General features: G+C 44.4%; 1 protein-coding gene across 1 annotated transcript in view; it reads right to left on the minus strand.

Moving 5' to 3' along the window:
* Positions 1-24,402, minus strand: part of LOC133452267 (amyloid beta A4 precursor protein-binding family B member 1-interacting protein-like) — a 36,022-nt gene that overhangs the window by 8,094 nt on the left and 3,526 nt on the right. The window contains exons 2-12 of the mRNA XM_061731489.1: positions 15,238-15,297; positions 14,267-14,391; positions 14,110-14,182; positions 10,215-10,293; positions 7,896-8,101; positions 6,306-6,377; positions 6,070-6,229; positions 5,883-6,004; positions 5,724-5,798; positions 5,469-5,612; positions 2,176-2,286 (exon numbers count right to left, since the gene is read on the minus strand). Coding sequence (XP_061587473.1) covers positions 2,176-2,286; positions 5,469-5,612; positions 5,724-5,798; positions 5,883-6,004; positions 6,070-6,229; positions 6,306-6,377; positions 7,896-8,101; positions 10,215-10,293; positions 14,110-14,182; positions 14,267-14,391; positions 15,238-15,297 — 1,227 coding nt within the window. The remainder of the gene's footprint in view (positions 1-2,175; positions 2,287-5,468; positions 5,613-5,723; positions 5,799-5,882; positions 6,005-6,069; positions 6,230-6,305; positions 6,378-7,895; positions 8,102-10,214; positions 10,294-14,109; positions 14,183-14,266; positions 14,392-15,237; positions 15,298-24,402) is intronic.

The raw sequence follows: 24,402 nt of genomic DNA on the forward strand, positions 1-24,402 counted from the left end.
AGGGAGGAGGGACATGCCTGGAACTCCTCCCTGGGGAGGTGTCCAGGAGAATCCGGTACAGATGTACAAGCCACCTCAGCTGACTCCTCAATGTGGAGGAGTAGCGGCTCTACTCCGAGCTCCTCCCGGGTGACCGAACTCCTCACCCTATCTCTAAGGGAGCGTCCAGCCACCCTGCGGAGGAAACTCATCTCTAAGGGAGCGTCCAGCCACCCTGCGGAGGAAACATATCTCGGCCGCTTGTATCCACAATCTTGTCCTTTTGGTCACTACCCAAAGTTCATGACCATAGGTGAGGGTAGGTGCGTAGATTGACCGGTAAATCGAGAGCTTCACCTTTCGACTCAGCTCCTTCTTCACGGGGGCGTGCTCATCCATCACCCAAGCCGAGGTCACTGAGGTGGTTCGTAAGCTCCTCAGTGGCAGGGCACCGGGGGTGGACGAGATTCGCCTTGAGTACCTCAAGTCTCTGGATGTCGTAGGGCTGTCTTGGTTGACACGCCTCTGCGACATCGCATGGAGGAAGGGGACAGAACCGCTGGAGTGGCAAACCGGGGCGGAACAATGCGGTTTTCGTCCTGGTCGTGGAACACTGGACCAGCTCTACACCCTCCGCAGGGTGCTCGAGGGTTCATGGGAATTTGCCCAACCAGTCTACATGTGTTTTGTGGATCTGGAGAAGGCATTTGACCGTGTCCCTCGTGCCATCCTGTGGGGGGTCAGTGAGTATGGAGTCCGGGGCCCTCTACTAAGGGCTGTCCGGTCTCTGTATGATCGGAGCAGGAGTCTGGTTCGCATTGCCGGCAGTAAGTCAGACTTGTTCCCGATGCATGTTGGACTCCGGCAGGGCTGCCCTTGGTCACCGGTCCTGTTTTTATGGACAGGATTTCTAGGTGCAGCCAGGGGCCGGAGGGGATCCGGTTTGGGAACCTCAGGATTTCATCTCTGCTTTTTGCGGATGATGTTGTCCTGTTGGCTTCATCGGACCGGGACCTTCAGCATGTGCTGGGGCGGTTTGAGGCTGAGTGCGATGCGGCAGGGATGAGAATCAGCACCTCCAAAACCGAGGCCATGGTTCTCCACCGGGAAAGGGTGGCGTGCCTTCTCCGGGTGGGTGGAGAAGTCCTGCTTCAGGTGGAGGAGTTCAAGTATCTCGGGGTCTTGTTCACGAGTGAGGGAACGATGGAGCGTGAGATTGACAGACGGATCGGTGCAGCGTCCGCAGTTATGCGGCCGATGTACCGGACCGTCGTGGTGAAGAGGGAGCTGAGTCGAAAGGCGAAGCTCTCGATTTACCGGTCAATCTACGCACCTACCCTCACCTATGGTCATGAACTTTGGGTAGTGACCGAAAGGACGAGATTGCGGATACAAGCGGCCGAGATGAGTTTCCTCCGCAGGGTGGCTGGATGCTCCCTTAGAGATAGGGTGAGGAGTTCGGTCACCCGGGAGGAGCTCGGAGTCGAGCCGCTACTCTATTCACATTGAGAGGAGTCAGCTGAGGTGGCTTGGGCATCTGTACCGGATCCTCCTGGACGCCTCCCTAGGGAGGTGTTCCAGGCATGTCCCTCCTCCCTAGGGAGGTGTTCCAGGCATGTCCCTCCTCCCTAGGGAGGAGTTCCAGGCATGTCCCTCCTCCCTAGAGAGGTGTTCCAGGCATGTACCTCCTCCCTAGCGAGGTGTTCCAGGCATGTCCCTCCTCCCTAGGGAGGTGTTCCAGGCATGTACCTCCTCCCTAGGGAGGTGTTCCAGGCATGTCCCTCCTCCCTAGGGAGGTGTTCCAGGCATGTCCCTCCGGGAGGAGACCCCGGGGAAGACCCAGGACACGCTAGAGAGACTATGTCTCTCGGCTGGCCTGGGAACGCCTCGGAATCCCCTCGGAAGAGCTGGAGGAAGAGCTGGAGGAAGTGTCTGGGGTGAAGGAAGTCTGGGCATCCCTGTTGAGGCTGCTGCCCCCGCGACCTGGGAACGGATAAGTGGAACAAGATGGATGGATGGATGGATGGAATCAAATCGATTCTTGACATTTGAATCGACCCCCACCCCTACTTAAAATGTGAGCGCAGCGTTTAACTTTATAAAGCTTCAGTTGTCCGGTGATGCAGATGAGGCTGAAAGAGACAGAAGAATGAGTGAAGAAATGTTTCCATTTCACCTCCTTAGACCACAGCTGACCTTCAGCAGGAAGCAGAAGCTGGTGGGAGCTCGGTATTTCTGCTTGTAGTTGCTGCTGGTGTAGATGTTGACCCTCTCGAAGCGGACGAGGCACGTCAGATCCGCGGAAGACTGGAAGAGAGGGAACGAAGGCTTCAGTGCACTGGTAGCAGATGCTGCACCTCGGACGGGCATCGTCCAGTATTTGCGGTTCATCTGGATCTGTTGGTTCCTATGAAGCTCCCAGACCCCTGAGGTTCATCTAGATCTGTTAGTTCCTATGAAGCTCCCAGACCCCTGAGGTTCATCTGGATCTGTTAGTTCCTATGAAGCTCCCAAACCCCTGAGGTTCATCTGGATCTGTTAGTTCCTATGAAGCTCCCAGACCCCTGAGGTTCATCTGGATCTGTTAGTTCCTATGAAACTCCCAGACCCCTGAGGTTCATCTGGATCTGTTAGTTCCTATGAAGCTCCCAGACCCCTGAGCTTCATCTGGATCTGTTAGTTCCTATGAAGCTCCCAGACCCCTGAGCTTCATCTGGATCTGGTTTGTTGTGGTTCCAGAACCAGAACCAAGCAAGGTGAGGCAGCGTTCAGTTATTCTGCTCCTCACCGGTGGAACAAATTTCCTGTAGACCTGAGGTCTGCTCCAACTGTCAGCTCCTTTAAATCAGGATAAAAACATTATTGTTCAATTAAATACTTACCTGCTGGACTCTACTGCCCTTACTTTTTAACAAGTTCTCGTTTTTATTTTTCTTCTGACAAAAGGAGGGCCTTTTTTCCCCCTAAACGTGCCCCAAAAGTCACCAAATTTTGCATGTAAGTCAGGCCTGCTGAAAAATTTGATATTTAATGGTTTGCATTAATGGGCGTGGCAAAATGGCTCAACAGCGCCCCCTAGAAAAAATTCATGCCCCACAATACGGGTTGACGTACATGCACGAAAACCGGTACACACCTGTATCATGTCGCAACTTAAAGAAAAGTCTCTTGGCGCCATGGCCGAAACCCAACAGGAAGTCGGCCATTTTTAATTAATTGGGTAATTTTGGGCGCAATTTATGCCACTTCTTCGGCCGTTAATACGGCCCGAACCGTAATGTGCACCCAGGTGTGTTATACATCAAAATGTGCGTCTCCATCCTGCGACAACACGCATTACTTTTCTCTTTCAAAAGTGTTACCGTGCTGACGCTAGACGCCAAAAATCGCGCCCACCCTTCATCTCGTTGGTCCATATTTGATAGTTCCTACTTTCTGCCATAACTTTTGAATGGTTTGACATAAAGAGTCGTGGGTGGTGTCATCGGACTCGGTTTTGAGTCCTTGACCTTAATTGGCCTGAATTAGCCCCGCCCCTTCTTCTGATTGGTAGATATTTGATAGTTTCTATTTTCTGCCATATTTTTTGAATGGTTTGACATAAAGAGTCCTTGACCTTTATGGGTGAAAATTGCACGCGCAAGTGCCCGTTCATCGCTGCTTGCAGCTTTAATTTTATTTGTTATTTACTGTTTAATTGTGTCTTGCCGCTTTTAATGTTGATGTAAAGCACTTTGGATTACCTTGTATTGAATTGTGCTACAAATAAACTTGCCTTGCCTTAAAAATGTTTGTGGAGCCAGAAAAGTGCTGCTTGACAAACTTCATCCTGGATGAAACCTTGAAGGAAACTGTTAGATGGTAGATATCTGTATTTAATTTAGAGTTTACTGTCATAAGGTTCACAGTTCAGTTTTATTAATATGCCAGATTCTGTTTTTGTGTCTGATCCATTTTAATATCATGTTTAAAAATGTGACTTGAGTGATAAAAATGAATTTGTTGGTGCCAACACTCATGAAACGTCTTCCTGACTTGCTTCACAAACAGGTTTTTTCCACATCTCTATAACTGTGTGTGTGTGTGTGTGTGTGTGTGTGTGTGTGTGTGTGTGTGTGTGTGTGTGTGTGTGTGTGTGTGTGTGTGTGTGTGTGTGTGTGTGTGTGTGTGGTGACTTTGTCCTGAATTGCATTCAGGGAGAATTCCTCGTTTCCTCCATCTACGTGTCCTTGGCCTCGGATAAGTCCTTTGAGTTTCACATCTGCTACACACAGTTTCCCCTCTCTGGGAGTTATTTCTTTTTGGAGTTGGCCTACATCTTGGTCCGAAGCCTATATTTAAAAGCAGTTAGGACTTAATTTGTACCATCCATTTTCATCTTTCCAGCTCTTCTTGTTGTCCCTTTGCTTTTATTCCCATCAGATATCGGCCATCAAACATCACACAGACACACAAATGGCTGCCATGGCTGCTGCAATATTGATTTTTAAAAAATGTTCTCCACAAGTAAACGGCATGAAAAGGAGACATGTCCAATTCTTTTCACAAGTTGACATGATGTCCTGATGTCCTGATGTCCTGGTGTCCAAACAGGCTGCAGGAAGCCGCTGCGCATGCTCAGCAGGCTCATTCATATGCAAATACTACTTTGCATTGCCCATTTATGGTAAAAGGTGGGCGTGTAGAGGGCGGGATATGAGCCGAATTCACCTGCGCAGCCTTGCAGCTGGACTGTGATTTATAAAGCGAACATTGCGTGCAAGTGTGTGTGCACACGGTTTTATAAATCCGGATTTTTTTTTGCGCCCGCCATTTTCGGCTTTTGGCTTTACGTGCACTTTTAGTATGAATCCTACACATTTTTATAAATTTTTATATTTATAAATGAGGCCCCTGGACATTTAGCGGATGACACCAGCCACGACTCTCTATATCAAACCATTCAAAAGTTATGGCAGAAAGTAGAAACTATCACATATCGACCAATCAGATGAAGAGGGGGCGCGCTTTTTGGCGTCTATCATCGCCACGGTAACGCTTTTGACTGAGAAAAGTAATGCGTGTTGTCACAGGATGGAGACGCAAATTTTGATGTATAACACACCTGGGTGCACGTTACTGTTCGGGCCGCATTCACGGCCGAAAAAATGGGAAGAAATGGCAATATGTAAATTTCGTCCAAATTACACGATTAATTCAAAATGGCCGACTTCCTGTTCGGTTTCGGCCATGGCGCCAAGAGACTTTTCTTTAAGTTGCGACATGATACAGGTGTGTACCGATTTTCGTGCATGTACGAAAAGAAAATAATTCCTACAGATACAATAGGGCCTTCGCACTGTAAGTGCTCGGGCCCTAAAAACACATCAAGGTGCGTACCTGAGCACTCAGTTCAGTGTCTTTACAAAAAACTAACCCGAACGGCTGTTTTCAGGGCGACAATCTGCTTATGTTGGGTGTAGGGGTGTTGGGTTTTTCATTAGCGGTACCTTTGTCTTCCCCTTGGGAACGTAATAGATGCCCGAGGCCCTCAGCATGAAGTAGCGAGGCTTCCACACCTTCCTCCCGTCCTCTTTCAGGTGCAGGAAACCCTCCAGGTCAGGGACAATCACAGTTCCGCCTCCGAAATGCTCCTGCATTAAAAGAGGACAGATGAGGACAGGTGAGGACAGGTGAGGACAGATGAGGACAGATGAGGACAGATGAACGCGGGACCGGGCCGGAGGTGCGTTGCTCGGACCGACCTTGACCAGCAGCGCTTGGTTCTGGCTGCTCATCTGTGCCGAGCTTTCCCTCGTCCTCTTCCACATGTAAAACAGCTTTGTGAGAGGAGAAGCAGAACTCAGATTAAAGACCCGGCCTCGGCCCTGGACGCGCGGAGTACTCTTCTGTCTTTCACTCACTTGAGGGTTCGTGAACATCACATACTTTTGAGGTGTGGAGATAAAACAGAGCTTGTTTTGGCTGTGGCGGGTCCAGCCAGACAGAGCTTCCACCAGATACTCCTGATCCTCCAGGCCTCGTTCTGAAACCGTGCCGGGTGAGTAATTGGCTGTGCTTTGAGTGATGGTTTGTGTATATATATCTCACCGGTCTGGAGCTCTGGACTCCTCTCACACAGGCTCCAGCTGACGCTCCGGTCGCAGTGCGTCTTCTCAAACAGCTTGTCCAAGACGTGTCGGACCGTCTGCTTCTCATCCACCATCAGAACCTTGGAGCTGCCGTCACCCATCAGTACCTTTACTATCAGCTAACGGGGCAACAGGTCAGGTAAACTGTGTTTTATGACCATTTTAATGTCAACTGACTTTATTTCTAAGTTTTACCTTCTTCACTTTAGCGTCTTTCAGCTTCTCCAAAGCCAGTTTGATCTTGTCTGCCTTTGTTTTGGGTTCCTTCTGGAAACAGAACATCAGAAATGTTTCAGCTTTCAGTTAGCTTTCACTTATTGCAGTAAGATGGAAACCACCACACACGCTTCACATCTCCCATTGGTATTTGACTTTTCTTGATATTATCCATCTGGAAATATCTACAGCCCCAATCCAGAATGCAAAACAACTAAATATTTTATTTTGGTATATGGCAGCAGATCAAATAAAAGCCAAACTTGAAAGATTTATTTAAAATTGATATAGACTACCTTGTTGCAGCTATCCTTGTCCAGTTTTTGATATTATTATTGTGGCAGGGTGGAGGAGCTGCAGCCACTCAGGCTGACGGGACACAGGTGTGGCCCGTCAACCTCTCCACCCTGCCAGCCTTATAAGGGAGAGACAGAGAAGCTGCAGGGTCGGACTGAGAAGCTGCTGATGTCGGCTGGTGCTGTGCTTGTGCACGTGTGGCGGTGTGTGTGGTTCAATAAAAGGGTTCTGCACTAAACTCTGTGTCCTCTCTATCCTGTCGGTCGGGCCCCCGTAGCACTCGCCGTGCTACAATTATGTTTTGCCTTTGTTCTTATTTTGTCCTTTTTTTGTTTGTTTTTTATTGTTGTATTATCTTTTTTTTCTCTTTTCCTTATTATTAATTAGGGCCCAAGCACTTACAGTGCGAAGGCCCTATTGTATCCTTAGGAAATGTTGTTTTTATTATCCTCGTTTTTATTTTTCTTCCGACGAAATGAGGGCCTTTTTTTCCCCCTAAACGTACCCCAAAAGTCACCAAATTTTGCACCAAGCCAGGCCTGGCGAAAAATTTGATATTTCATGGTTTGCATTAATGGGCGTGGCCTAACGGCTCAACAGCGCCCCCTAGAAAACTTTGTACCTCAAGCCCCACAATACGGTTTGACGTACATGCACGAAAATCGGTACACACCTGTATCATGTCACAACTTAAAGAAAAGTCTCTTGGCGCCATGGCCGAAACCAAACAGGAAGTCGGCCATTTTGAATTAATTGTGTAATTTTGGCGCAATTTATGCCATTTCTTCGGCCGCTTCTTCGCCCGAACCATAATGTGCACCCAAGTGTGTTATACATCAAAATGTGCGTCTCCATCCTGCGACGATGGGCATTACTTTTCAGAGTCAAAAGCGTTACCCTGGCGACGCTAGACGGCAAAATGCGCGCCCACCCTTCATCTGATTGGTCCATATGTGATAGTTCCTATTTTCTTCCATAACTTTTGAATGGTTTGACATAAAGAGTCATGGGTGGTGTCATCGGACTCTGTTTTGAGTCCTTGACCTTTATTGGTGAAAATTGCGCGCGCGAGGGCCCGTTCATCGCTGCCTGCAATTTTAATCATTAATTGTTTTCATCGAATGCTTAGGTATGAGGGGTGGGTTTGGAAGGGGGTGAAAATATGTGTATAATGTTTGTTTGACATCATTGTGGATGCCACCGTTTATAATAATAAAAAAAAATTTTTTCTAGAAATTACAACTGGTTGGTATAATCTCTTGGCGTTTGTACCGTTTTCATCCGGCCGGGTGATTGTGCAGCAGGTGTAGGACGAGCGACTGCCATGGGAGGCTCCTGGGTCACGGCGGCTGCTGCGGTCGGATCATCGGCCAGGCTGCAGATTTCCTCAGAAGAGGAAGATTCTTGCAACGTGGACGTGGCACCCAGGTCAGCCACCAGAGCATCCAGGTCATGGTCCTCCAGTTCATTCAGAGACTCTGAGGGGGAAATGAGTTGGACTCAGGTAAGCTGGTGTGTTCTCACCGGCTGCAGGACATCTCATATCACCGAAGAGGCCGGCTGTGTTCAGACTAAAGCTGGGCAGACACTGTGCGATAGTTTAAATCGTTTGATTCAGCCCCATCTAAAACTGCACGACTAGATCGCTGAGTTCAAAAGTTCCCACGATTTATGGTCTCACACTGTACGACCCGATGCTCGGATGCGACCCGTCTGCTCACACTATACAATCATAATCCTCACGTCGTACTTCTGTTACTGGAACTGTAACGTCAAAAAGAAGTGGAAGAGGAGGAACCCCGAAGTGGCTTGGGGCTTGCTGATTGGGCCGGAGCTTCGGGAGCTGCGTGCTGGCCTGCGGTCCCCACCCCTGGTCATCCCGTTGCTGGCCCCCCCTTCTCCTCCCTTTTCTCTCTTTTGTCCTGCAGGTGGCCGTGGGTGGCTTGTAGCTTGCATTACGGAGCACAAGTCTTTTCCTGACCCTGCACCCCAACCTGGGACTTGCTGATTGGGCCGGAGCTTCGGGAGCTGTGTGCTGGCCTGCGGTCCCCACCCCTGGTCATCCCGTTGCTGCTTCCACCTGCCTGCTGTGCTGTTGCCGTCCCTGACCCACCAGTCTGGCCCTCGGCAGGAGGGTCCCCCCTGATGAGCCTGGTCCTGCTCAAGGTTTCTTCCCTCCTAAAGGGGAGTTTTTTCTTGCCACTGTTTGGCTTAAGGTTTTTCTCCCACTAGGGGAGTTTTTACCTGCCATTGTTTATTAATAATTGCTCGGGGGTTTATGTTCATGTTCTGGGTCTCTGGAAAGCGTCTAGAGACAACTTTTGTTGTATTAGATGCTATATAAATAAAATTGACAGGCTGACAATGACAGTCATCTGCACACTTAAAGATGAATCTGTCCTCCCTGCTACTCTGGCACATATTAGTATAAAGAATAGACAAAAAGATCATGTCACCAACGACACAGGTTTACATATGCTGGGATGCACGTTTTTAAAATTGCAATAAAAAAAGGGATTCTTTGCAGACTGCATGAACACAAGCTTGTCTTCATCAACCTCCTTCCTGATTATACATCAATGTTTCATTTAAGGTCTGCAAAGCATCCCAAAAATATGGGAAGGTAAAGTTTTTATCATTTTGTATAAGTTGCTATCACCTGCCCTTGCAGGCACGGCAAGTGGATTTGTGCAGCATGGTTGAACAACACGGTGTTCATGGTGTTTCACAGAGACATGAACCGTTGCTGTCCGGACACAGGGCTCTGTTGTTGAACCAGAGCCGGCCCAAGGCATAAGGAACTAAGCGGCTGCTTAGTGCCCCGTGACCACTAGGGGGCTCCCAAGAGTTAAAAGAATATAAAATAAAATTATTTTACATAAATATACATATTGACGAGGTACTGTTCTAAGTTGAGTGATTTTAATTATAGTTCTAGTTTTTGTAGTACTTTGTTGTTGCACATTGCTGTTACAGTTTATTTAAAACCTAAAATAAAGTAGATAACGTGTTTACAGTAAATGGTTTATAAATGATCTATTAGATTATTTTGTTTCTTTTAGTAGCCTACACTGTAGATGACACTCAGTATCACACTTAGTACTATATCTCTTTAAATATTAAGTGTAAATCAACCCCAGGCCGCTCTTGTAGCTGAATTTGCTCCATTTCAGATTAAAAACCATAGATGGTAAAAACCTGCCAGGCTGACAGTAGGATGATGAAACAACTCTGCTGCAACTGTGCAGCTCTCTGACCTTTGACCTGTTGCTTCTCTGTGTGGCCAGTAGGGGCAGCTGCTGACTTTGATCAATATTAATGAAAGATTTTTCTACAAGTTTGTTAATCTGTTGTTGCTTCCATGGTCTTAATCACTGTGGATTACAATCTAACTACAACAAAAAGTTCTTACATCTAGTTTTACAAGTGTATTTGTAATGACAGGGAAGAACATGGAATAAGTTTATAGTGGGTGTTTGAATGATCAATAATCAGTATTATTGGCAGTAATAGAATGATCAATAATCAGCATAATTGGCAGTAATAAAGGGCCCCATAAACAAACGCTCTGACTTCCTTTCTCCTCGTTACCTTTCAGGTCTTTGAAGCCGAAGGATAAGGGTCTCTGCTCTGCGGCAGCGCCCGCGTCTGCTGCGTCAGCTGTAAGACTCTGCAAAGGAGTAAAATGGTAAAAAGTCAGCACGTGTGTTTAAAAAACAAAAAATCAGCGCATATGTGCACTTGCATAACTCTGAGGCGCTAATCTGTAGGAATCTTACTTTCCTGTAAACAATATCATGGTCTGTTTTTATGGTTTCCCAGAAACAGGAACCACGTTTCAATCACAAGGAGCAACTAAATCCTGAGCAGGGAGTTTATTACCATGTGATGTCACTGGTTCACAAACCCAGTACCCCCCACAGGAAAAGGGTCAATAGGATTTTTCTTTAATTAATCAAAGCAGACATGTTCTTTAAAAGTTTCACTCGATTTCGAGGTTTTAATGACACATCTGGCAAACATTTTGGTCAAGACGTCACAGAAAATTCAGAACAAAAGCTCCCTTTTCAACTATGTCCTTGCAGCTTTGTTCACAGCGGCTGGTTTGAAGGGGCGGAGTCACTTGTTTTATATTAGTTTTTAGACTTGGTAGTCAAATATGTACTTTCATGCAGTCATTTTAAGACGCCCCGTCTGAAACATCTCAGCTGAAGAACAAGAGCTGACGTGTTTGGTGTTAAAAGCAGGGTAAGCCATTGTAGGGGCAGTGTTGTGAACACGTACATTTCTGTGAGAACGTTGAATTGAATGCAACATATTTGCAAATAAAGAACTTGAACGTGAATTGGTTCATTCTGCAGATCACGAACTGGAATGTGAACTGTTCAGATTATGTGAGTTTCAGCTTTACTGTTAAGCCTGAATTATGGTTCTGCGTCAAACCAATGCAGAGCACACGCCGTCACCGTGACGCCGTCGTGAACCTTTGGACTTCTCCATCACTCCATTTCTCCATGGTGCAGTACCCCCCATGACCGCTAGTTAGCGATCTTTTCCTGAATGGTTTATCCGACTTTTTCCGGTCACAGTGAATCAAAGAGATAAGGACAACTATTGTGCAAAAAACCAAAACAAAAAAAATCACACATACACGAAGAAAAGAGCCCTGAAAGTTCACAACTGCTTCAAACCGGAAACTGGAAATGCGTTGCTTCCAAGCGAACCAATCACAGCCCTCTCGGTCTGCGTGTGGTCTCCGTTGCCTCGACGCGTAGTTACAATTTTCGGGAGGTGCACGTCAGTGACGGCGTCAGTGACGGCGTCAGTGACGGCGTCAGTGACGGCGTCAGTGACGGTGTGTGGTCTGCGTCGACGCAAACTGGTGTGTGGTCTGCGTCGACGCAAACCACACACCGTAGGAACGGCGTCGTTTTGACGCAGAACCATAACTCAAGCTTTATGGTTCGATTATTACGGAATAATCCTTTTCATTTCACCAGTGGGCGGCAACCACATTTAAAATACTCGACGAGACGACGACTTCACACTACATTACCCACAATGCAGTGCACACTAGCATAACAACGGGCACCATCTCCATAGCAACGGCGGCCCGAGCCCGGTGCATCTTTACATGACCAGTGGAGAGAGAGACGTTGCAGACGCAGCGTCAGATGAGGATCCTTATCATTATCTGCAGGAATTTTACACATCGTCTCCCAAAGAGTCCGACGGTAAAAATCTAACCTTCCTGTGCAAATTATGTCCACCTGCGCTGAGAAAACAAGTCCCCACTTCTGCCTCGTCAACTTCACATTTGTAACGTCATGTGGAGTTAAAGCATCCGTGGGAGAAAATATCTGCAAGTCCTTGACAATCAAACAAAGTGTTCAGGAAAGAGTAAGAAGACCCAACAGCCCCAAACAACCCCAGTCCCTGCTGCTCCTTCAGGGGGAGGATTTACCTGCAACAGGTAGACACACTGATAATGGACTACGTTGTTGGAGATTTACAGTCTCTGAGGAAAGTTGAAAAGCCACTAGGACAATACATGATTGTACAGTGAACAGTTTTAGGATAGGGGGGCGTTTCATTCGTACTTCTCACCTAAAAATATTGAAATTAACTGAATTTGAACTAGTTCAAAGTGAAAACGGTGAACTATGAACGTGAACTGTTCATTTTTAAACTATGTGAACTGAACCTTGGAACTAGTTCATGAGAAGTAGGAACTTGCACAACACTGTCTAGGGGTTGTACTGTCCACAGTTACGGAGCCTGCCAGCATGCAGATCAACGCTGGTCACCAGCGTCTGGGAACACGTGCCGACATGACACCTCCAAGACGCTTTAGATGGCGATACAAGACTCTCCTCTCGGCCTCTGGCTCCCGAGAGGTAGGAGGGGGGGAAACCCACCACCGAGACCACCACTGCAACTTCTGAATCCATTTATTACTCTGTGCTTTAATCAAAGAAGGCTTTTCTTCCGAACGGGGCTGTGGGGCATGGTTTTTGTCACCGTGATGACTTTCCCAGGAGGATACATTCCTGCGTGTCAGAGACAGCCGTTCTGGTATGTTGACCGTGACGCTGAGCAGAGATCGATCCCATCCCCGAGGCTGGACTCGTCCACAGCTTTACACGCAGAAACCTGGACGAGGACAGCAGGGAAACACTCCTCCAGGAGTCGGCATGACTTAAACGTCTGTCATGTCTTACTTGGCAAGCTGCCGTCACATGATGAGCTTATGCTTAGGCTAAAGATCCATCTGTGCGCGGCACCTTCACGGTTCATCCTCTGCATGGTGCAGCTGCAGAACAAAGGTCGTCTGGTGGAATCTTTTCATTTCAGAATAATCGTGTGATTCGTCTAAATGGACCTTCAGCTGTGCTCTGGAACACTGAGCAGGACAGAGCGGGAATGTCCTCTCATCTGCTCTGCTTTTGAGGAGGAATCTGACCGTCGGAGACGGTATAGAGACGTGTTTTCCAGGATATTGTTATTAATTAGTACTATTATTAGTATTAGTACTATTAGAACTATTAAATTTTTTCTCCCACTAGGGGAAGTGTTTACCTGCCATTGTTTATGTAATAATTGCTCGGGGTCATGTTCTGGGTCTCTGGAAAGCGTCTAGAGACAACATCTGTTGTATTAGACGCTATATAAATAAAATTGAATTGAATTGAACTATTGGCAGACTTTAAAGGAGCTTGAGGCTCCTTTTAAGAAATGAGACTCTCTAGCGCCACCCTTCTCCACGACGGCCGTCGGGGGTACTGCAGCCAACAGTGAAGCCGGCACGGGAGAACGGGGAGAACGTGCATGCAGCGTCATGTGACGTCACATCCGCAGGACAGCGCGGGAAATTCTGAGTCCGAATTGCAGCACATTTTGCAGCACACAGCCTGTTCAAGGCAACGGAGAGATATACAAGAGGACTCATTCTTTTTGGTTTGGAACGCTTCATCTGACATTATTACTAGAAAAATTAAAACGTATACACATTTTTTTCATAAATCCTGCCTCAAGCTCCTTTAACTGGGGGCGAGTCAAGAGAACGCAACGTCCGTCCAAAGGTTCACCCTTTTAAATGAGATTTGAGGCAAAGGTTTGTCTTGAGCTGCTGTAACTAAGCTGCTGACTGATCCAGTAGTAGTCAGGCCTGGTTTTTATATCTTACTACCATGCTGCTAATGAAGAAATAGCTTGTTTTTATTCTTTGTTCTTGCTTTTTTCATACTGTACCAATAATGAAATGAGGTTCCGGGATAGATGCTATTTTTGCCTAGGGAATGTGCAATGTCGTTCACTGCTGTTTGGTTTCTCTGGTGTTGAGTGTGATATCTGTTGCTGTCTGTATGTGTTGATTTTATGTGTTTTTATAGGCTATGCATGTATTTGACGCCTAAAACAAATTTCCCTAGTGGACATTAAAGTATAACTCAACTCAACTCAAATCTATAAATCTCTGGTATCTGACTCTGAAGGTTCCCAGGGGAAAGGTTGTGATGATTACAATGATGCTCGGGGCCTTTTCATGATCATTTAGTGACCTGAGGACACCCCATTACTGAATACCTGAAGGGCATATTTATTAAGCAGCCGATTGTCACTAAAGGACTGTACAACCTCATTACGCCAGTGTGGCAGGGTGCAGGATTGGGGCAGGGTCTGCAGGGAAGAGAGGGAGTGTGGGGGAGTGGTGCACAGGGGACGCGGCTGGAACAGCAGCTCTGCTGAAGGTGCTGGTGAACGTGTGCCTCTGAGGAAAATAAAAACGTTTTCTGCACAGATCCCTGTGTCCGCTGTCCTGTCTGTGACCCCGTAGCAGCGAGACGTGCTACAGCCAGTTATTACAGGTTTTGCAATATTTAACTTTCAATTTTTAAAACATTTCTATTTTATTTTGGACGCTTGTTGCTGTTTATTGTACAGAAATCATTATAACATTGATAAACCCGGGACGGGTACTACAACATATTTTAGTCTCATCATGCTAGCTATTACGCTTTTTGAGACATTTAACTATTCTAATTTTGATGCTAACGGAAATTTGGACGCTTGTTGCTCGGCAACACGATATCGCTGAGACATCCATCCAATGTTAAAATACTCAGGACTACAACATACTGAGGTCTCATTAGGCTGTTGTCTACAGCCTTTGAGATATTGAAGCCAAATTCTCCCATTTTATCCTATGGGGCTTGTTACCATGGCAACAAAAACATATACATTTTTATGGGGGAGAATATGAATAAATCATTCTTAAATGTGGCCCGAACCACAACTTGCATCCAGGCCTTGGTTTGGTTTATTGGCCATTATTAATAACCCCAAACATGGCCAGAACCACCTCTGACACAACCAAAACAACCTTAAACACAACCAGTACCACCCCAAACCAAAGCAGCAAGAGGGGGCGAATGATAGTAGGTCATGCCCATATCAACATTTCCTGAAATTTTCTAGTTATTATTATTTTTATTTGCAACATATAAATTATGGAAACTGTGGAGACTGTTCACATAACTTCTACATTCAGCTACATCCACAAAACAACACGTCCTTCTAAACTGCTGGTTGGGCTGATTGATGTTGAAACACTCACCTGAGTAAGATGATCCATCTCTCCGAGCAGATGGCTGAACATGTCGTCTATGTCGTCCATCTGCCAACAAGCACAACGAGTTTTCATTGTTAGCTGCAACTACAGGAAAAGAACCCATGAACATGTGTTCAGGATGATCCTATTGGTTTAATATATTCAGTTTAATATCCAAAATACTTCACATACAGCTAGAGACCGATCCATTCATTATTATTTTAGGAACATCAGATGATTTTATAAAGTTAAGCAACTTCCAACAATGTTTCCTCTCCTATAGTCTTATTATTGCAAAAAGGTTACTTCTCATGCATTGGAAGAAAAGAGATGTTCCCACCACAAAGATGTGGCTCAGTGACCTCACTAACACAATCCACTTAGAAAGAATAAGATATACTCTTCTAGATAAACTCACTAACTTTGAAAGAATGTGGTCCCCTCTCATTCATTATCTCACACCTCCTATCAGAAATGGACATTTCCCCTTCACATTAACACAGTAGTGAACAGACGGAAGAGAAAGACTGGCTAGGATGGGGGGGGGGGGGGGCTGTTTATGTATTTTTACCTTTATTTTATTTTAGTTATTCCTTTATTTTTCTATTATTCTTAGCTATTTTTCTTTCTTTGTATTTTGCATTCAACATTTTTATCGGGTTCTTCATTTATTATGTTCTAAGAAAACAAAAAAGTATAGATATGTATACTGTAAATTTGTAACTGTATTTTAATGTGCTCTAATAAAACACACTTGAAAGAACAACACAACAGCCAGCCCCAAGAAGTGAAAACCTTCTGCAGTTTCAGTTTGCTACACATTCACTTTCAGGATCCCCATAATTAGAGTTTGTTTGGTGGGAAATGTGTAAACCATTGTAGTGAAATGTTTGTGGTGTTGAGAGTGTGCATGGGAACATTCACACACCATAACACATATATACGATATGCAGAGCTTCAACACCGACTTATCTGTTGGGTTTTTCAAAAAAACATATTTTAGCCTTAACAGCTTGATCACTGTGACTATTCAAAGTGACAAAGCAGTTACGGCACTTTAAGGCGTCTCCCATGTTTTTTTTTAACTGCAAACCTGCAAACTTCGGATCACACTGATACGGAAGAGTATTAGGGCCAGGCAGGAGAAAAATAAAAATAATATTTTAGAGGAGGAAGATTTGTTTTTCATTATGCACTTCGAGAAAAATGTCAAAATGTTGAGAAAAAAGTTGAAATGTTGAGAAAAAAGTTGAAATCTCGAGATTAATGTTGCAGTACAATTTCGAGAAAAAAGTCGAAATGTTGAGAAAAAAGTCAAAATTTTGTGAATAAAATTGAACAACCAGGTTCAGAATACAAGAATTGGCTTTAGGATATTGATTTGAAACCCATATAACACATATGCAGTTGCATAACTTCATAAACCTCAGAAACTGCTGCTGCTGCAGAGCTGTCAGTCGCTCTCTTAACTGGATTTGATGGAGAGGAGACATTTCCACTTTATTCACGAAACTGTATTTCAACTTTGTTCTCGAAATTTGGACTTCATTCACGAAATTTCGACTTTATTCACGAAATTTCGACTTTATTCTTGAAATTGTATTTCAACATTAATCTTCACATTTTGACTCTTTTCTCGAAATTTTATTTCAACATTCCCGACATTTTGACTTTTTTCTCGACATTTCGACTTTTTTTCACAAAGTGCACAATAAAAGCAAAATCTTCCCCTCTCAAATATTTTTTTCTCCTGCATGACCCTAATACTCTTCCCTACACTGAAGCTTATTCAATCTGCTGCAAGTAAAAATTACTTGACTTGAGCTTCAACTTAAAGCCCATTACATTCTTTGCACTCAATTACTCATCCCTGCTGAAAAAAGCCGGATCAAAGGTTTTTGTTTCATGGTACTCGGCATCTGTGCTTTTCCACATGGAGGCAGCAGCCGGGTGCCAACTGTAGGATGAAAACAAAGGACGTGTTGCGTGAGTGTTGGTGTAAAAAGCAAACAGCAGAGTGCTTTTGCCAGATTTGTGAGACCCCCTGTGCACAACAGTCTCACAGAAAGCCAGAACAGCGTTTATAGAACAAAGAAACAGCCCTTTCTGCAGAAGCAGAGATGGATGTTCATGTGGTTTTTGTCCAAATCACTTTGCTCTTGAGTCTCGCAGTGACTTCACCAGCTACAGTAACTTAAAAGATGTCTTTATCAAGTTTGAGGATGCTAATTGTCTTTAGGTTCTTTTCAGAGACCCAGATCATCTGATCCAAGACCCCTTAGCATTAGGCCTGTGTTGATTTTCCGATTCTAAATCGATTATCATATTCATTCCTAAAAATCAATTAATATGTCTAAAGATCGATTTTTTTTTCTCATCATTACATTAACATTTTTGGTATTTTTTTGTTTATGGCCAAAAAAGGAATGTTTTGTTGGACACAAGAATAACTAGTGCCATGTTTTTGCCTTTAAATATGTTTAAAAGTATGAAAACATAAGAGTTTTCAGTTTTAATTGCATAAATTGTCTATATTTCATTACTTTATATACCGTCTTGGGGTTACATTTGCATAAAATTCTAAAAACCAAATTCTCATAAATGGGAAAAACTAAAACTGATTTCATTCGTCCTCTGTTTGCTGTCCCTGATGTGTTTGGAAATTCTGACCCACGATGTTTCTGAAAGCAGTTCTATCAGCATTCTGGGAGCTGATTGGTCCTTACAGCATCATTAGCTGCAATACTTGCTGCTGAATCTCAATATAATACTAGTATTAATATGTTGCAGAACTACACAGTCATATAATTCATGCAACAGTTGAAAAAAACTTTTTAATAACACTAACCCAAATCAATATCGGAATCGAATCGGATCAAATCTTGATAATCGATTCTGAATCTTAAGAATTGGAATCGAATCGATTCTTGACATTTGAATCGATCCCCTGCCCTACTTAACATACATAAAATGGGCCGAAAAAACCTATAAGCTAAACATTTAGAAGAATTTCCCTTTCCCAAAACTAACAGCGTTACTGTAACGAGTTACTAAATAACGCGCTAGTCCCAACACTGCTAGTGCCACAAAAACCTTGAAAAAAACAAAAACAATATTGAACTGATAGCAACTGAGATCAAGCCAAACTTTGGGCATGACATGACTTCTCTCCATCAATTTTAGACTAGATTAAAGACTACACATTAGCTCAAGAAGCAGTACTGCAATTTGTACCCTGTACGGTATCTTTCACAATAAAAGTCAACAGTTTTGTTTATGCCCCACTATGGGTGGGGAGAACATCTCTAAGATCATTCCTGCAGATCATCAGCCCTCAAAACCGACGTTTGCACGTGTCCACGAGATATAACTGCCACAGATTTAGTCAGAACCATCAGGGGAGCTCATCATCTCCGTGGTTTAAATCAAAACTGTGGGTTATAAAGCCGACCTCAAAAAAGCTGGAAAGAAAGTGCTGTTCCAATAATTTAAAAGAACCTCACTTATTTTAGAAAGATGAAAACTGTCTGCAAAGTGAGAACTGATTATTATTCATCATTAGTACAAGAGAATAAGATGAAGCCCAGGTTTTTGTTCAGCGCTGTAGCCAGGCTGACTAAGAGTCCCGGCTTTGTTCAGCCGTGTTTTCCTTTAACTCTCAGCAGTGAAGACTTCATGAACTTATCTCTGGGGTATCTGGGGTATCTCACAAAAAGTGGATAAACCGACGCACTGTTTTAATCATACTCTTGATCTCGTTCTCACCTACGGTGTTGAAACTGATGGTCTGTTGGTGTCACCTGTAAACTCCCTTTTATCCGACCATTACTTAATAACGTTTGAATTTAATTTTGTTGATGTTGAAGTGCAAAATAGGAGGTATTATTTTAGCAGATGTTTGTCTGATGAAGTTATTGTTAAATTTAGGGAGGCCATTGCTTATCTTATGACAGTGCGAAATAGTGATGTAGTCGAGGCCAGTGACCTGGGTTCTACCTCTGCAGATGTTGATTTCCTTGCTAGTAACACTGCTGATTTGTTGCACTCAGCTTTAGATGAAGTTGCTCCTTTGAAAAGGAGGGTTTCTAGCCACAGGAGCTTAACTCCCTGGTATAATTCAGATATCCGCATGTTGAAACAAAACGTGCGTAAAATGGAAAGGAAGTGGTACTCTTGTAGGTCTGTAGACTCTCATCGTGAATGGAAAGATATTCTAATAGTACCGGTATATAAAAAAGCCATTCGCAAAGCCAGAACAGCTTATTATTCAACGTTGATAGAGGATAACAAAAGTAACCCACATTTTCTGTTCAGCACTGTAGCCAGGCTGATAAAGAGTCACAACTCTGTTGAGCCGTGCATTCCTGCAGCTTTCAGTAGTGAGGACTTTATGAGCTTCTTTAACAGTAAAATCCCGAGAATAAGAGAAGAAATCAACCAGCCGGTTGTAGGTGTTTCTTCAGCTTTAGCGACTTCCCTAGGCTCTGACTTGTCTCTAGACTGTTTTGATCCTATAGACCTCCCTGAGCTGACTTCACTCGTTAATAGAGCTAAGTCAACCACATGTATGTTAGACCCCATCCCGACTCGACTATTCAAACATATTTTTTCTCTTATTGGTACGACAATACTGGACCAAATTAACCTATCCCTAAGTTTAGGATATGTACCACAGGTTTTCAAAGTCGCAGTAATTAAACCTTTACTTAAAAAACCTTCTCTTGACCCAGACACCTTAGCTAATTATAGACCAATTTCCAACCTTCCATTTGTGTCTAAAATTCTGGAAAAGGCAGTTTCAAGCCAGTTATGTGACTATTTGTATAGAAATGATCTGTTTGAAGTCTTTCAGTCAGGGTTCAGAATGCATCATAGCACAGAGACAGCACTTGTTCGAGTCACGAATGACCTCCTTATGGCCTCAGATAAGGGATTAGTGTCCATACTGGTTCTACTGGACCTCAGATAAGGGATTAGTGTCCATACTGGTTCTACTGGACCTCAGATAAGGGATTAGTGTCCATACTGGTTCTACTGGACCTCAGTGCTGCTTTTGACACTATAGATCATGGCATTTTACTGCACAGGTTAGAGCATGTTGTTGGGATTAAAGGGACAGCTCTACGTTGGTTTAAATCATATCTATCTGACAGGTTCCAGTTTGTTCATGTACATGAGGTTTCTTCAGAACAGTCAAGGGTCTGTTATGGTGTTCTGCAGGGTTCAGTGCTAGGGCCAATCTTGTTCAGTTTATACATGCAGCCGTTGGGAAGTATAATCCAGAATCACGGCATACACTTTCATTGTTATGCTGATGATACGCAGCTCTATTTGTCTATGAAGCCAGATGAAACAGAACCGTTAGTTAAACTTCAGGCATGTCTTAGGGACATCAAGGACTGGATGTCCAGAAATTTCCTGCTTCTAAATTCAGATAAAACAGAGGTTATCATTCTTGGTCCAGAGCATCTTAGGAAGGGATTAGATGGTGTTGCGATGGCTTCCAGTGCAACTGTGAGAAATCTTGGTGTTATTTTCTATCAGGATTTGTCGTTTAAACCATATGTCAATCAGGTTTGTAAAATAGCCTTTTTCCATCTCCGTAATATTGCAAAGATTAGGGAAATCCTCTCTCAGAGTGATGCAGAAAAACTAGTTCATGCGTTTGTATCTTCTAGACTAGATTACTGTAATGTGTTGTTAGCAGGATGTCCAAGTAATTTGCTGAATAGGCTCCAGCTGATCCAAAATGCAGCAGCACGAGTACTGACAGGAATTAGCAGGAGAGACCACGTCTCTCCAGTGTTAGCGTCGCTCCATTGGTTACCCGTAAAATTCAGAATCCAATTTAAAATTGTATTACTTGCGTATAAAGCCCAAAACGGCTTAGCTCCGCATTATTTGCAAGACCTGATAGTGCCTTATGTTCCTGTCAGAGCTCTCCGTTCTCAGAGTGCAGGTTTACTTGTAGTTCCTAGAGTATCTAAATGTAGATTTGGAGGGCGGGCGTTCTGCTATCAGGCGCCACTACTATGGAACCAACTTCCAATCTGGGTTAAGGGGGCTGACACCACCTCCACCTTTAAAACTAAACTTAAAACATTTCTGTTTAGTAAAGCCTATAGTTAGTGTTTAGTAAAAGTGTTTAGTAGCTGGTGTTGGTAAATCTCTAGGTAGTGTAAACTTTAGTGTGTCAGAGTCGCTCCTGTGGTTTCTTGTGCTGGCCCCCCTTCTCCTCCCTTTTCTCTCTTTTGTCCATGTTGCAGCATCCTTTGCCGGACACCGGAACCTGCAGGTGGTCGTGGGTGGCTTGTAGCTTGCATTACGGAGCACAAGTCTTTCCCCGACCCTGCACCCCAACCTGGGACTTGCTGATTGGGCCGGAGCTTCGGGAGCTGCGTGCTGGCCTGCGGTCCCCACCCCTGGTCATCCCGTTGCTGGCCCCCCCTTCTCCTCCCTTTTCTCTCTTTTGTCCTGCAGGTGGCCGTGGGTGGCTGTAGCTTGCATTACGGAGCACAAGTCTTTCCCCGACCCTGCACTCCAACCTGGGACTTGCTGATTGGGCCGGAGCTTCGGGAGCTGTGTGCTGGCCTGCGGTCCCCACCCCCGGTCATCCCGTTGCTGCTTCCACCTGCCTGCTGTGCTGTTGCCGTCCCTGACCCACCAGTCTGGCCCTCGGCAGGAGGGTCCCCCCTGATGAGCCTGGTCCTGCTCAAGGTTTCTTCCCTCCTAAAGGGGAGTTTTTCCTTGCCACTGTTTGGCTTAAGGTTTTTCTCCCACTAGGGGAGTTTTTACCTGCCATTGTTTATGTAATAACTGCTCGGGGGTCATGTTCTGGGTATGGGTCTCTGTAAAGCGTCTAGAGACAACTCTGTTGTATTAGACGCTATATAAATAAAATTGAATTGAATTGAATTGAATTGAACTTCTTCACCAAAAACATTATTTCCATTAGAGAGATGATGTGTGAAACTCTTTGAACTACTGGTACCAATGGGTTGAGTGAAGCAGCAGAAGTAGAACCTGGTTTGCACTTTGACCGTCTGTCCAGTTGAGCGGTTGGAGCTAAAAAGAAACCTTCATCCAAACTATCAACTTCTAATTTAGCCCTCATTCCCACCAGACTGCTCCGGGTTTTTCCTTCAATTAACACCTCCACAGTTTTAAAGTTGCTGTTATCAAACCTAAGGAACCTACTCTTGATCCAAGACTCTCAGCTAATTATAGACCTATATCTAATCCCCCTTTTATATGCCACATTCTTGGAAAAACAGTTGCAGCTCCGCGCTGTGATTATTTACACAGAAACAATGTGGCTGAAGCGTTTCAGTCAGGGTTTAGAGCGCATCACGATTCAGGAAAAGTGCTCTAGTGAACGCCAACGGCCTCCTCTTGATGGTGGACTGGTACCTGCGCTCGTCCTGTTGGATGGACTGATCACAACATTTTACTACGAGACTTGAAAATGTTATTGGGGTTTAAGGAACAATCTAGCTGGTGTTGGTAAATCTCTAGTTAGTGTAAACTCTAGTGTGTTAGAGTCAGTAGTCATAGCTGCAGCTATAGAACTAGACTATAATAGTTAGTCTCAAATATAGCTTGGTGGTAGATATGCTGCTATAGGCCTATGCTGCAGGGGGGCACCGACATGATCCACTGGGCGGTGCCTCTCACCCTTCTTCTCCTCTCCTCTTCCTTCCTCTCTTCTCCTTTTCCATTTTTATTTATTATAAATATCTCATAGCTATCGTTTTTGTCCATCGTTCCTGTAGTTTCTTGTGCTGGCCTCCTTTTTTCTCTTTTGTGCATGTTTGCAGGCCGGAGCTTCAAGAGCTGCGTGCTGGCCTGCAGTCTCCCTTCTGATCATCCCACTGCTGCTTCCACCTGCCTGCGGTCCCCCCACCCCTGGTCATCCCACTGCTGCTTCCACATGCCTGCTGTGTGCTGCTGACGTCCCCGACCCCACCAGTCTGGCCCTCAGCAGGAGGGTCCCCCCTTATGATCCAGGTCCTGGTCAAGGTTCCTTCCGTCCTAAAGGGGAGTTTTTTTTTGCCACTGTTTGGCTTAAGACTTTTCTCCCATTAGGGGAGTTTTTACCTGCCATTATTTATGTAATAATTGCTCGGGGGTTTATGTTCTGGGTCTCTGGAAAGCGTCTAGAGACAACATCTTGTTTTATTAGACGCTATACAAATAAAATTGAATTGAATTGATTTGAATAGACTTGTTTAAGTCACATTTATCTGATAAATTCAAATTTGTTCATGTAAAGGAGGAGTCCTCCTTATATACAAACGCAGCCAAGAGTTCAGGGTTCAGTGTTGAACCGATTCCCCCCTTCACATTATTAGACGGTCAAAACTTTCCATTGCTATGCTGTGGATACTGAAACTACCAGTTGGTCAGAGACAAGCGTACTACTGAGATGCAGTCGTGGGTTTCCTTAGTTAGACAATTATTGTTATGTTTACCTTATTTATCTGTATTACGTAATTGGACTAATTTGGAGAGAGTTGAACCTTGAAACTTTTTTGTGGAAAAATAACTTTTTTCACAATTTCTTCTCCCCGAACAATGAATTTCATAATTATTCGACCCGTAAAGCCTCCCAGCTTCAGCCCCCACAATCACAAACTATTTCATCTCAATTTAAAATCCTTACAGAGATTCCAAGATGTGGAATTCACTTCCTCCCCACCTTGTCAAACTTCCTCATGAATTATTTAAAAAAATCTGTGAGACATATTTTGCTATATCAATAGCTTAATAATATGATGTAAACTTCTACTTACTCACATTTGTCTGTTTTCCTCATTTTTATACCGTATTGTAGTCTTTTCTTTCTTTCCTTGTGGGTATGTACTTTTGTCTTTTCCTTGTGTGTGCATGCGAGTGTGCAGTGTGTGAGCGTGCTGTGTGCGGGGGTGTATGTGTGTGTGGTGTGTGTGGTGTGTGTGTGTGTGTATGATATGCATTTATGTCCATTTTTATGCTCATTTAAGGAAATCCTCTTGTCAAGCCCCTAGAAAGGTTTTTTGGACCTCCTTGCATACAGTATATGCTGTCTATTGTTTTTTTATGGTATTTGGATTACTGACTTTTTAATATGTGCTAAATAAACAAACAAACTAACAAACTGTGTTGTTGAAGTGCATTGACATGACATTTGTG

Source organism: Cololabis saira, chromosome 10 (genome assembly GCF_033807715.1).
Source record: "Cololabis saira isolate AMF1-May2022 chromosome 10, fColSai1.1, whole genome shotgun sequence".
In the NCBI taxonomy this organism is placed as follows: domain Eukaryota; kingdom Metazoa; phylum Chordata; class Actinopteri; order Beloniformes; family Belonidae; genus Cololabis; species Cololabis saira.